Source organism: Filicampus tigris, chromosome 19 (assembly GCF_054856515.1).
Source record: "Filicampus tigris isolate MCC_2025a chromosome 19, RoL_Ftig_1.0, whole genome shotgun sequence".
NCBI lineage: Eukaryota > Metazoa > Chordata > Actinopteri > Syngnathiformes > Syngnathidae > Filicampus > Filicampus tigris.
This window is the reverse complement of record NC_141235.1, coordinates 12,782,955-12,796,154: the sequence shown is the minus strand read 5'-3', so window position 1 is coordinate 12,796,154 and position 13,200 is coordinate 12,782,955. Positions and strand designations below refer to the sequence as shown.

Genomic DNA, 13,200 nt, shown 5'->3' with positions numbered 1-13,200 from the left:
ATATATATATATATATATATATATATATATATATATATATATATATATATATATATATATATACTTTTTTATTTTATTTTATTTTTTTTATTAACCCACATAATGTATATGAAAGAAGATTTCTTATGCTCCCACCACCCTCCACTCCTCAACAGCTTACAGTATATTTCTGTTTTGTGCTATGTGACCATGATCTCAAATTCTTTGACATTTTCTTCATTTCTTTATTTTTTTCTGATTTCTCGTTTCCTATCTTAGGTAATAATGCCACATCCATAGTAAACTGTTTGCAGATACTTGGGCAAAGTCTGGATGCCAGGTAATGGAAAAGATAATTTGATCATAAAGTTACTCAGTACCTCACACAGGCACAGTATCAGCCATTTTAGGAAAATGAAAAATGAAAAATGTGGTGTGCATTTATATTTAGCCCCTTTGCGTCAATACTTTCTAGGGCCACCTTTTGCTGCAGTTACAGCTGCACAGTTTACACGTTGCTGGCGTCGGGCGGAATCCTTGTACCTCCAAAATCATCACCCCAAAAACACCATGTTTGTTCAATTAACATTGCATCATCAATGAGAGCAAGTCATTTTCAACACTTTAGATCGGCCAGTAACACTCGTCAACAGCAAATTGTAATCAGAGATGGCTGTGTGTCCCTAAACTTATTTTTAAAGTTGATTTTAAAAAAGAAAAAAAAAGTTTACTTTTTTCCTAGCACATCAGGTTTTTGACATTTTTATTTTTTGTTGAATTCGACTCGAAAGCTTGTGCAAACAGATTTTACCATCTGTTGTAATTTATAACTATGACGTTTCAGAAGAAAATCCACATTCTACTGAACCTAACCCTTAATTCCTAAATATATTACTATGCTACATTATATATTGTAGTATGATGATTATGATGATGATTATTATTATGAAAACCTGATGTCCTAGGGAAAAAAACTAGGGTAGATTCAGAATCGGCGCAAAAAAAATCCAGAAAAGTTCACTTGCATTTCTGTTTAAAAACATTCATTGACCGGTGTAATTTGTAAAAATAACACCCACATGTGTGGACTGACCAATAGTATAGATTTGTGAAACAATACGAAATTGACCAAATTGTGACGTGAGGTTTCGGCCAGAAGCCAGAGATCAGGGCGCGGTGGCCATCGGCAAAATCAACACATTTTCCCGAATGGCCTGTCTGTTTACGGGCCAGTCGAACTGCGTGACACCAAAACAAAGAATTCTAGCAATTGCAAGGTTCCATCGCCCCAATATACTTCAGAAACTGTATTTGTTTGGCTTGGTGGCAGGCAAGTCGCGCTGGCTTTCAAACCAGGAAATATATTTTTAGCGTGTCTGAAAGCCTTCGTGAGTGGGTGTCATTTTTTACATCACAGCTTGTGTTCGTGTACTGCTGCCTTCCAGTGCACCATGGAAAATCGCTAACTCTTCCTCTACCACACAGTCACAACTTGGAAAGACTAACTTCGGAACTGAAATATGCTACCGTTTGATTTCACTGGAATTAGTGCTCTGTAGTACCAACCCCAATTGGTGTGTACCAAAAAAGGTACCGGCTTTGGTACCCACAGACGTGAGTTTCTTGGTCTTCACGATGCTGTTGTTCACTAGTGTTCTCGGACAAACTGCTGAGGCCTTCACGGAGCAAGTGTATTTATTTCGAGAGTGAATTACACACAGTGGACTCTTTACTAATTAGATGATTTCTGAAGGCGATTGATTGCTTGTATCAGAGAACGGGCTGAATGCAAATTCTCACCACACTTTTCAGATTTATATTTGCTTAAAATTTTGAAAGCTGTATATCATTTTTGTCCAGCTCTACAAATATGGGCTACTATGAGTTGGTCTATCACATGAAATATCAACAAAGTACACTCATGTTTGTGTTTGTAAGGTCACAAAATTTGAAAGAATTCGAGGGGTATCAATACTTTTTCAAGAGCTGTACTAAAGACATGAAGCAGTGTTAAAATAACTGCAAAAGAAGAGAAAAATTTGTCCTACATATCAAACAGTAAAAATCATCAAATGTGTCTTAATCCATTAAGGCGTAGAGCGCCTGTCTTAACATCTCTCTAAAACCCGCGTAAACCTTAAGTTTTCCCGGAAATTCAACACCTCGAAAATAATCAATATCTCAGCCCCTGTAGCAGATAGAAACATAATTCCAAAAGAAATTGAAAGCTTACACATGTGGCTTTCAAACTGGCCCGGGGTTATTAATCATTACGGTTTCAAACGAAGATGTAAAAATAATTTAATTTTTTGATCAGTGCAAGAGAAGCACTATTTTTAATTTTAAAAAATCGAGTGGTAAATACTATCCTCTATTCTGTTACAAAGGTGTTGATATCGTCATTGTCTACAGACATATCTTAACCATATATCATGTTTGACTGGTTCAAAGTCCACAAGCGCGTCGCCTTTTTCATTTCGACGGCATCCGCCATTAATGGTGGACATTACCGACGTCCTCCGAGGAATCACGACACCATCACGTGTATATTCCGATGTATTTTATTGGCTACAAGACCGAGAATTGGATTAAAAAAAGAAAATGACGTACACGCTCTCCCGGCTTTAAAGGTAGAAACACGCAACAGTGCTCCCGGCTTTAGTGGTAGGAATGCGGATATGCACTCCCAGCCTTAATGGGTTAAGCACTGCCTTTATGCCACTTGCAGTCACGTCTTATAATTTGTTGCACTCTTGTAGGATTTTCTTAAAGTTTTGCCTCCTTTGACTTCATAAATATTCTGGATTTGGAGAAAACATTTTTGTAAATTCAATGATTGATGAGAAAACCCAACTATTTCAATGTCATCCTATATTAGGACAGTGATGAAGACAGGCTTGGAGTCAGTCAAGACAGCACTACAGTCCTACTTCGACAATGCGGCAGAAGCTTTGGAGAAGACTCAAGAGAACTTGAAGCTCGGTCAATTTACTCACAGCAAAGAACTGCCCAGAGGGGTCCCTCAGATCATCAACTACACCACCTTTGGCTTACTTCCGATCCTGTCTTCCTTGTTTGAACACATTGGAAAGAATAATTTTGGAGAAGATCTAATATGTGTGTATATACATGTTTTTAGGCTTTATTTTATTTTATATTTGTATTTTATTTATATAGATGGGACACAGATGTGCTCCTCCAGCTGCCTTTTTGTACTTATGAAAGTAAGTCAGTCTCGAAATTCATAATTTTCAACTCTCAAGCAGTTCTGTCTTGTCAAGTCTTAAGCCAAATCAATTTATTAGTGCAGTCTTATTTGCATTGTCTGGTCTTCATAGAGAAGAAAATGTCAAATAGTGATATTATTAACCAATTTAACTAATCGGTATCTCAAGATAACAGGTGACAGGACCTCAGTCGCTCAGGACTTGGGCTTTGGAGTCAGAGAATATACAAAAATGTCTGAATTTCCTAGTCTACAACTTCCAAATTCAAGTCAAGTCCCTTTTTTTTCTTTATTTTGCTCAAGACAAGTTATCAGTCATGAAAGCACTCAAGTTGACTGAAGTCCAAGTTGCAATGACTCGAGCACCATCTCCGGCAGAATGCAAACCACTTGTCATAGCCTGAAGCGTATCCATCAATCCATCAATAAAGAGAGGCATTTTCAAATTTGAAAATGAATTCTAAGATTAGTTGTTAAACAATAATGAATGACAATACCCATGAATGTGATCAAATTCTTGTATTTTTGATTCTGTCTTTTAGTGGATGAGGTTCAGGTTTCCTGCTACAGAATCCTCAAGAGCCTCTACTTTTTGGGAACCAATGAAAGCATATATGTAGAGAGGTATAATAGCTTCATTCATATGTTCTTTTTTTCCCCCTTTTTTTTCGGTTATTTAAAGTCCATAAAGCCGGAAAAAAAACTTTTCATTTTTGAGTTTGTTGGGGTATTTAATTTAAAGCACTCACAGTAACTTTGTCGTTTGTCTGCTCTTGTTGGACTATTTCTAACAACACAGCGATGCATACTGTTTAGGAAATGATTGCGGTATTTAGCATTATTTTCCATTTGAACCCTGTTTTTTTTCCAGACATCGGCCAGCATTAGGAAAATGTTTGGCTGCTTTCTCAACAGCCTTCCCGGTTGCCTTCCTTGAACCTCACATGGACAATTTCAACAACTTCTCAATCTACAACAGCAAAAGATCTAAGGACATAAATGGTACAATTTTGCAGAAAAGAAAACAAACACGCACTTACTCAGATGTACTGTATGACCGTTTGCATTTTATGCAGTAGATCAAGGCAACATAGTGCTATGCTGCCTGACATAGAATTTTACGTTAGTTCAGAGGCGCTTTTTGATATAATCTACATTTCATGTCATAAAAAGAAGCCAGTGTAGAAAAATAGACATGCCAAAATATATTTTTACAATACAACTCTGGCATTCAGTATGATAGGAATTTTGATAGTGAAACATACATTTTCAGTGCACACCGTCCAAGGATTGAATCCAAACATGTGAGTGACAGTATGAAAAATGTTCACTAGAACTGTAGCACACCCTCTGGACATGTTCTTTTAAACTTGATACATTAAAATAACACTTACACAATGACTGATTTTGATCATCTTTCAGTTAGCCCATTAAGGCCTAAAGCACCTGGCTCGACAGCTCCCCAAAACCTAAGGTCGTGTTTGGAATTAACCTTGAAAACGTGAAGTTTTCCCAGAAATTCGACACCTACAAAATAATCACGTTTGACATGTTCTACTGGTTCAAAGTCCACAATCGCGTCGCCTATATCACTGCCGTTACTCATTTAATATAATGTATTGGTTGTGTAATGAAAAACGCGACAGTTGGTAGAAATCATTAGGCATGGAAACTGTTCCAACATAATTGAAAACCAGTTATTTTCAGTAAGTCAGTCGTCTCCTATTTGCCGTAGTTTTTTTTACTATTTTTTTGAGAGTGCTTTATGTGGCATAAAATGTTCTTATATTTCTTTGATATATTTTTTTTGTGTATATTTTACTCATTTCCATTCCAGCTCTTGGTCTGCCAGGCCGGGTCGTAGACGTTTGTCCATTGATTCCAAATTTGGAGAAGTCTCTGGAAGAAATCATTGAGGTGGCGGAGTCTGGCATGAAATATACTCAAATGCCTCAAGTCATGGAGGTATGCCATCAATTTTTTCTGACAACCGAAAATCGATTATCATAAAAAAAAAATGTTTAAGTGAGAAAAGTGGTACAATCAGCAGGTTTTTGTTTAATGTTTGTATTTCTGCAGGTGGTTTTACCAGTTTTGTGCAGCTACATGTCTCACTGGTGGGAACACGGGCCAGAAAACAACCCAGAACGAGCCGACAGCTGCTGTACATCTGTGACCTCCGAGCATATGAACATATTACTGGGAAACATCTTGAAGATCATTTACAACAATTTAGGAATCGATGAGGGGGCCTGGATGAAAAGACTAGCCGGTAATCCGAATGACACACTGAGGGCCGAATTCAATGATTGCGTGATTTTTGAGTGGGGCTAACCCCCCCCAAAAAATGGAGCAAACAAATAGCATGCAATTCATAAAGCAAGCGCTGAAATGCGTCACGGTGCGCCCGTGGTATACAGATATATCTTCTTACCTTTGTGGGGCTCATCTCCCAATTGCTCCAATATAACTCAAACCCTGGTGCTACGGCTGACAAACAGTCCTTGTCATACAACTCTCATACCAGACCAAATCACCGAATATTAACTTTTAAAGTGTCACCAGTATTTAATAACCAGAACCAGTACTAATTTGATTTGCTTTATCCATTTGTGCATCAAAACATGAATGGTATTTTTATGCTTACCTTGCACATCTGCTGTTATGTCATGGGAAATTCAGGATGTTCCTCCTTCTACTACACTTTGTGACTTGCAGTATTGAGGAAAAGTTCATATACAGTGAACTGTATACAGTGTTCACAAACAAACTGGTTTATTGCTTATCAACATGATTTATATGTAAATTCTAAGTATTTAAACACAATTATTAAAATAAATATTTTTAACTGTGAAATTATTTTATTTTGTCATTTTTTTAAATTAGTTTTCACATAAGCAGCACTCAGGAATACTCCCCAGGATTTAGCTAAACTTGTTGATAATTAACTGCAAATTTTTTTTCCCCCTCCGAAGTGTTTTCTCAACCAATCATCAGCAAGGCCAAATCCCAGTTGCTCAAGACGCACTTTCTGCCTCTGATGAAGAAACTCAGAAAAGTGAGTGGTGGTTTGGTGAAAGTAAAGAGCAAGAGAATGGAAAACATAAAAGAAAAAAAAATGTTAGGGTGTATCCTGGTGAAAAATTATGTATTTTATTGGTCCAAGCAAAACTCGCTCATAGTAACCCTACCTGGCCCCTTGGGGGCTTTATTGTAAAACATTGAGCAATACCTGTGAAACATTACAAACGGGTTGTTTTAACTGCACATAAGATCAGTGGAGAAGATCAGTTTAATATTAAGAGATCGGCAGATCACTGATCCCCCAAAACTAAGGAAATCGGCACCAATACCGATCCCGGCCGATCAATTTGTGCACCGCTAGTTTTAGGCAAATACCAGAACCACTCAGCACCATCTAATGTGGGCCGAGTATGACATCAGAGTTTTGTCTTTTTTTTTCAAGGAGCAGCCCTGAAAATGGGTTGGCAAGGAAAACTTTCATCGCTGCTTGCTGTTTTGATTTTAAATGTAATGCTGTCAATTCAAATTTTTTGCAATCGACTGTCAGTATCTACATGCATTATCTGTTTTTCATATTTTATTTATATCATGGTACGTAGAAAGCAGAAGTTGTGCTGATGGATGAGGAACAAAGCAAGGCAGAGGGGAGGGGTGAGATATCCGAAACTGAGCTTCTCATCATGGACCAATTCTCAGTTCTTGTCAGAGACCTCTACGCCTTTTATCCTCTTCTCATACGATTTGTTGACTACAACAGGTAAAATGTGTTTGGTGTTTCTGACACATGCATGGATGTGCTGTATATTCTATTTAGTGTACTGTAATGTTTACATAACTACAAGATTTTTTTTTTAATTTCAATTACGAAGTACTTGAAATCTAATTGGAATGCGAATCAAATTTCTTAATTAATGTATCGACAGGGCCACCTGGCTGAAAGAGTCGAATCCAGAGGCAGAAGTGTTGTTCCAGATGGTGGCTGAAGTTTTCATCTTCTGGGCGAAGTCTCATGTAAGGCGGTGAAAACATGAACCACAATGGGTTCAAATGGCATCCCCCCCACCTCTCTCTTAAAAGGTGAAATCACTGTTTCCTACTACAGAACTTCAAGAGAGAGGAACAGAATTTTGTTGTTCAGAATGAAATCAACAACATGTCCTTCCTCATCTCAGATTCCAAGTGTAAGATGTCAAAGGTATGATATATGAATTATATAACCCAATTTTCTTTAAAAAAACAAATAATGTTGAGGGATTAACTGATGTGACTGAATGTTAGACTTTGTTTGAATTGAAGGTGTTTCAGAAAAATATGTCATTCATCTTTATGGAATTAACGTAACCAACATATTGTTTATGGACAACAGTATGACAGTTTTATGTTGTGATGTAATTTCATTCCCTATCACTTCTCCACAAATTAACTCTTCTGTCATGTTGCGTTATTTTTTTCTAAACACATACACACGTATGCACACATAGATTTTTATGTGTGTGTGTGTGTATATATATATACATATATATATATATATACATACATACATACATACATACATTCATATATATATACATACATACATTCATATATATATATATATATATATATATATATATATATATATATATATATAGTTATAGTTGCTGTCCCATGAAAAACACTTATCTCCAAAAATGTTCACATTAATGCAATGTCTGTAATGCGGAAGCACCATTCATGTAAAAATAAGAAAAAAAAAATATATAAGTGTTTTTCACATGACGACTACATATATATATATATATATATATATATATATATATATATATATATATATATATAGTGGGCAGTCTAAGGCACACCTGTGCACTAATCATGGCGTCTAATCAGCATCTTGATGTGGCTCACCTGTGAGGTGGGATTATCTCGGCAAAGGATAAGTGCTCACTATCACTGATTTAGACTGGTTTGTGAACAATATTTGAGATAAATGGTGATATTGTGTGTGTGGAAAATGTTTTAGACATTTGAGTTCATCTCAAAAAATGGGAGCAAAAGTGTTGCGTTTATATTTTTTTTGTGTGCGTATATAAACACACACACACACACACGACACAAATAAACTTTTGGGGCAAACCAGCAAAGCATTTACTGTTTCCAATCACACTTTTGCTTTTGTTTTTCACTTCAAAACCAGGGCACCTTGTTAGATGTGTTTACGTAGACTGCTTTGATGTATCTGCATCTCACTTGCTGAATCAAACGAGGCAGACAAGGCTACACTTCCCTCACATTATTGTCATTTATGTTTACAATTTATTGGCATACAGGGGCAAAATGCTAAATTACTTTGTCAGTGTATGTGACTTTTGTCCAACTGTCTTCAAACTCTGTCATAGGTAATAGTTTCATACCAGGAGAGGAAGAAGTTGAGGAGAAAGGGAGACCGATATTCAATGCAGACCAGTCTGATTGTGGCAGCTCTGAAGCGACTGCTGCCCGTAGGACTTAATGTTTGTGTTCCTGGTGAACAAGAGCTCATTGCTCTCGCTAAGAACCGATTCTCACAGGTATTACACGGCAAACGTCTTCTATCCATCCATTCGCTGAACCGCTTATCCTCACACAACTTATAAATCATAATTTTTTTACCTTGTGCTTTGTCTTTTTAAGTAAGCACTTCTATTGTAATTCATTTTGAAAACAAACATTGCATCTTGAATTCCTAAATGACTTCAAATTCATTGCAATTATTCTCGGGGACTGAACACAGGGTCTTACAAATATCTGCAGCCATGCCTTTGCAATGATAAAATTCTCAATTATACAGTGTTTGGATTTGTCATTTGAAATGCTACAATGTTCACTTTTACAGAAAGATACCGAGGATGAAGTGCGTGAAGTCATTAGAAACAACCTCCATCTACAAGGAAAGGTAAAAGTCATTCACAGTAAGTTAGCTTTGTAAAATTATTACAGCAGAGGCTAAATTTGCCCTTAAAGGGGAATTCAACCCCAAAAATGTCTTTACAATAATATGCTCTAGGAAAATCCACTAGTCTAAACACGGCAGTCTGATTTATATTGCTTTTGGAATATGAGTTAAGCAGCAAAATCCACCCTGTTTTTGTCATCTCAGGGGGCAACCATTTTGTCCCTTCCGTCGACTGAAAATGACATCACAGGGATCAGGTAACAACAAATCACAGCTCACCTGTTTTCTGAAGCTGATCCATGATTGGTTGTTCCCTGAGCCCTGAGCAACTGTGATTTTTAGTTGACAGCAAGTGACAAAATGGCTGCCCCCTGAGATGGACAAAAATAAATTGATTTTACTGCTTCTCATATTTCACAACCACATTGTCAATCAGAATGTCATGTTTAGACTAGTGGGAATGCATAGAACATATTGTCGTAAAGAAAAATTTCGGGTTAACTTCCACTTTAAACTTTCTTGTAAAGCTAAAGCCCTGTCAAGTTGTACGCTTTCGGCGTAATTTGGTAAACCTGTACACCGTACATCGCAAATCTGTATGGCAAAACTTCGTTGCTACCGCCACTCTAGGCCGGTCCGCCTCAAATTTAAACGGGCATCCGTAAGGGATTCTGACTGCAAACTTGGGCCAGGTTTCACAGCACCCCGACCGCTGAGCAATAAATACTGTGTTAGGTTATATATAGAAATGTCCGTTCCGTTTGCCCCCCTCTCCTGCTGAGTGATAAATACTCTGAAAGAATATATTGTCGCTATCATGTGAAAAACACTTATCTCTTCATTTTCTTATTTTTACATAAATCATGTTTCTGCGTTACAGAAATAGGCATTAAAGTGAAAAATAAAAAAGTTTCCAAAATTGGAGATAAGTGTTTTTTACAGGACAGTGACGATATACAGAAATGTACGGGCAAATTACAACTATTGTAAGATTCAGCACAGATGGGGGTTGACACGTATGAAGGCCCTATCCCACTGAGGGGCGAACATATTGAAGGTAGAAAAATGCACCTTCACATCAGGGTTCGTTCAAGGTCGCAAATTTTCGCCAGACGTTCGCCTATACTTTTCTTCTCGCAAGGGAATTTTGAATCTGTTCAGAATTTCTATGTGACAAGAAAAATCACTAAATCTGTTGGCGAACATCTGGCGAACGTTATGTCAACATTGGCAACATTGAAAAAAAAGCTGGGATGGATGCACTTTGGATTTTTTAGATCTCAAAATGTGGTACTAGTCTCTTGCCCAAGTACAGGTCAGTTGTTTTTAACGTTTTAGGATAAATATTCCTATACTTAGGCACAGTGTTAAAGGGGCCGTGGGGCCGGGATGGCCATGTTTTCACTAACAACTTCATTTTATATATTTTCAGTTCAGATCAGGAAAATGGAAAGAGTTGTCATTTCTATTTTATCAATAAATTTGGGAGAAATTAGGAAATAAGTGACTCCATGAATAACGCTTCTTGTTAATGAGGAGAATGGCCGCGCCCCCTACCGTTCTATCCTTGTTCGGTCGGAGTCACAGGAGGAAATGATTACAAACCCTCCATTGGAAATCATTGTACTTTCATTGCTTATAACGTCCAAAAACGGTGATCAATTGGCACCGAAAGTTATGTGGACATCCTTACTAATGACCACTTCAACATATCAAAAGGATGAACCTCTCCGTGGCCGATTTATATGAGAATGAGGAAAAGTGGAAGTGAGCAGAGCTAGATAGATTTATGCTGGGACGAGCGCACACTACTTCTTTGCTTTAAAAAAAAACACTGCTTCTTTGCTGATCACGGTTAGGACGAGCAAGGCATTTAACACCAGTCAGGATATTTACAGAGACTGAGGTGGGAATGAGTAGACGTGCACATTTATTTGGATGAGGAATGGCCCCAGTTTTTCGACCTACAATACGCCGTCCAATTTGGAACGAAACAGCCGAAATGGTGCGCTGCAATGCGGCTACAATTGGCTGTGGAGTCGGATGCGCACGTTCAAGACACTGCCGGTGTTCGATGAGGTCTTACCTCACTCTGATGCCGCTTCACTCTCGCGGCTGCTAGCGGTGTCGGACAACACACGCAACTGCTTGGGAGGCAACCCCGCGACACCTCCACACGCTGCGCGGACAGTAAGGAGCTAATGTTGTTGTGCTAACACCTTTTGTTTTAACGGCCTGAAGCTAGTTGTTGCTATTTGCTGTACTGTTATCCTACCTTTAGCCGGGGAGGAAAGGGGGTGGTGGTATAAAGATCCAATCTGCCTTCCCTGTTGCTCGCTGCAAGCCGCCGTCTCCCTCCCGGGAGTTGACATGAGTTAAGCGTCGCTAAATGTCCGAAATATAACCAGTCGGGGTTCGTGTGCGCATTCATGCTCTTGAAGCGGACTTCAGCTTGTGAAAGTGGAGGAGCAATCGCCACTGTATTTTTGATTTTGCGGAGGTGATCATGACGAGATCACGTTTTATGTCAATAAATCCAAACTATTGTGCAGAACACTTTTATACTTTCCCAGGTTGAAGTGGACAAGAGCAGTAATGCGCATTTGCAGTTTGGTGGCGATCGGTCGCCGTTTTAGACAACAGAACTGACAAAGCGAGCAATATTATCACGTTTGGCTCCCTCTCGTGACGTGGACCGCTGGGACCGAAAACATAACATATGCCACGCCCCAAAAGGGGGCGGGGCTAATTGTTGTAAATGTAATCACAAAAAAATACCTTAAATCACAACTGAGTCTTTTTGGGGCATTTTAGTACTGATGTCATTTTTACATGCAAACCTATTATATACGTGCCAATGTTAAGCTCACCCAAGTGTCCCTTTAATGTTCAAACTGTGCATACAGTGACTTGCAATCATATTATTTTCAAAAACACCTAGACCTACTACGTTACTGTATTTTAATATTGGTCATTATGGTCGTACGTGGAGTGCTTAGTATATTTACATGTGGTACTTGAAATAAAAGGTTTAATGACGACTGATTTAGATAATGTCGTGTTTGTTTGTGTGCATTTAAAAGTTGCAGGACCCTGCTATTCGCTGGCAAAGGGCCCTGTACAGAGACATTCTGAATCACTGTGATAACAACTTTGACCCCGAGAAGAATGTGGAAAGAGTGCTGGACCTTGCTCATGTCCTCTTCCACCTCGACCAGGTTCTAGTCAATTTCATCACCTTCAGTTGGAGATAACATGCTATGGAAAAAACTGCAATATCACTATTACAGTTGTAAAATCACCACGGTCATCTGTATTATCATTGTAATGCTAAAAGGTTCATTTTTCATTATTTTTATTTTTTAAATTTCAATTACAATTACATATACCCAAGTATTGCAGTTCTATTTTGAATATTAGAAAAGGGGTGGTAGAGTGGAGGCAGAAAGGCCAAGCGGGCCAGACAAAAGCAAAAATGTAATACTCAATTGTCCTTTGATCGGATGGGGCTGGTTGTTATGGACAACAGCCCACCTCAATATGTAATAATGTATTTGTTATTTCAGTTAAATGCATGGAGTGTTTGTTGGCTGGCTAAACAATCCAATAGAAATACAGGGCTGATGAGATCAGCCGGAGACAATAAAATGACGGACATATAAGGACGGCACGAACGAGACACATGAAAACAAACCACAACCAAATCACAACATAGGAGAGCAGAATTATTTGTTCCAATGTCAGTCCAAAGAATGGAGATTGTGACAAAAATGGTATTAATGATAATGACAATATAAAATGATAATACTAATGGTTAGAAAAGATATCATTATCGGTGAATGCCGTCATCATCATCCCAAGTTATACTGCAGTACATTGTTCGTAAAACATGGCTCAAGCCAGAAAATACTTGCAATATTGTTTCCTTGAGGCACAAACAATGAGCAGAAAATTCTAGATTTCTTTGAAAGGTCTTCTATCGCCATCATTTAAGTTACCGGTTTTCACCCTTTTTTCGGCAAACATCCTTGAACCGTGAGGCCTCTGGGTCTCGTTGTCC

At 38.1% G+C, this 13,200-nt stretch overlaps 1 protein-coding gene across 3 annotated transcripts in view; it reads left to right on the top strand.

Annotated features, from left to right (window-relative positions):
* ryr2a (ryanodine receptor 2a (cardiac)) overlaps nt 1-13,200 on the top strand; it is a 139,296-nt gene that overhangs the window by 84,561 nt on the left and 41,535 nt on the right. For all 3 annotated transcript variants that reach the window (XM_086016298.1, XM_086016297.1, XM_086016296.1), the window contains exons 67-79: nt 259-319; nt 2,858-3,096; nt 3,748-3,829; nt 4,077-4,207; nt 5,043-5,170; nt 5,285-5,477; nt 6,181-6,263; nt 6,829-6,986; nt 7,153-7,240; nt 7,332-7,424; nt 8,605-8,775; nt 9,081-9,140; nt 12,224-12,358. In XM_086016298.1, the coding sequence (XP_085872424.1) occupies nt 259-319; nt 2,858-3,096; nt 3,748-3,829; nt 4,077-4,207; nt 5,043-5,170; nt 5,285-5,477; nt 6,181-6,263; nt 6,829-6,986; nt 7,153-7,240; nt 7,332-7,424; nt 8,605-8,775; nt 9,081-9,140; nt 12,224-12,358 (1,622 nt within the window). The remainder of the gene's footprint in view (nt 1-258; nt 320-2,857; nt 3,097-3,747; nt 3,830-4,076; nt 4,208-5,042; nt 5,171-5,284; nt 5,478-6,180; nt 6,264-6,828; nt 6,987-7,152; nt 7,241-7,331; nt 7,425-8,604; nt 8,776-9,080; nt 9,141-12,223; nt 12,359-13,200) is intronic.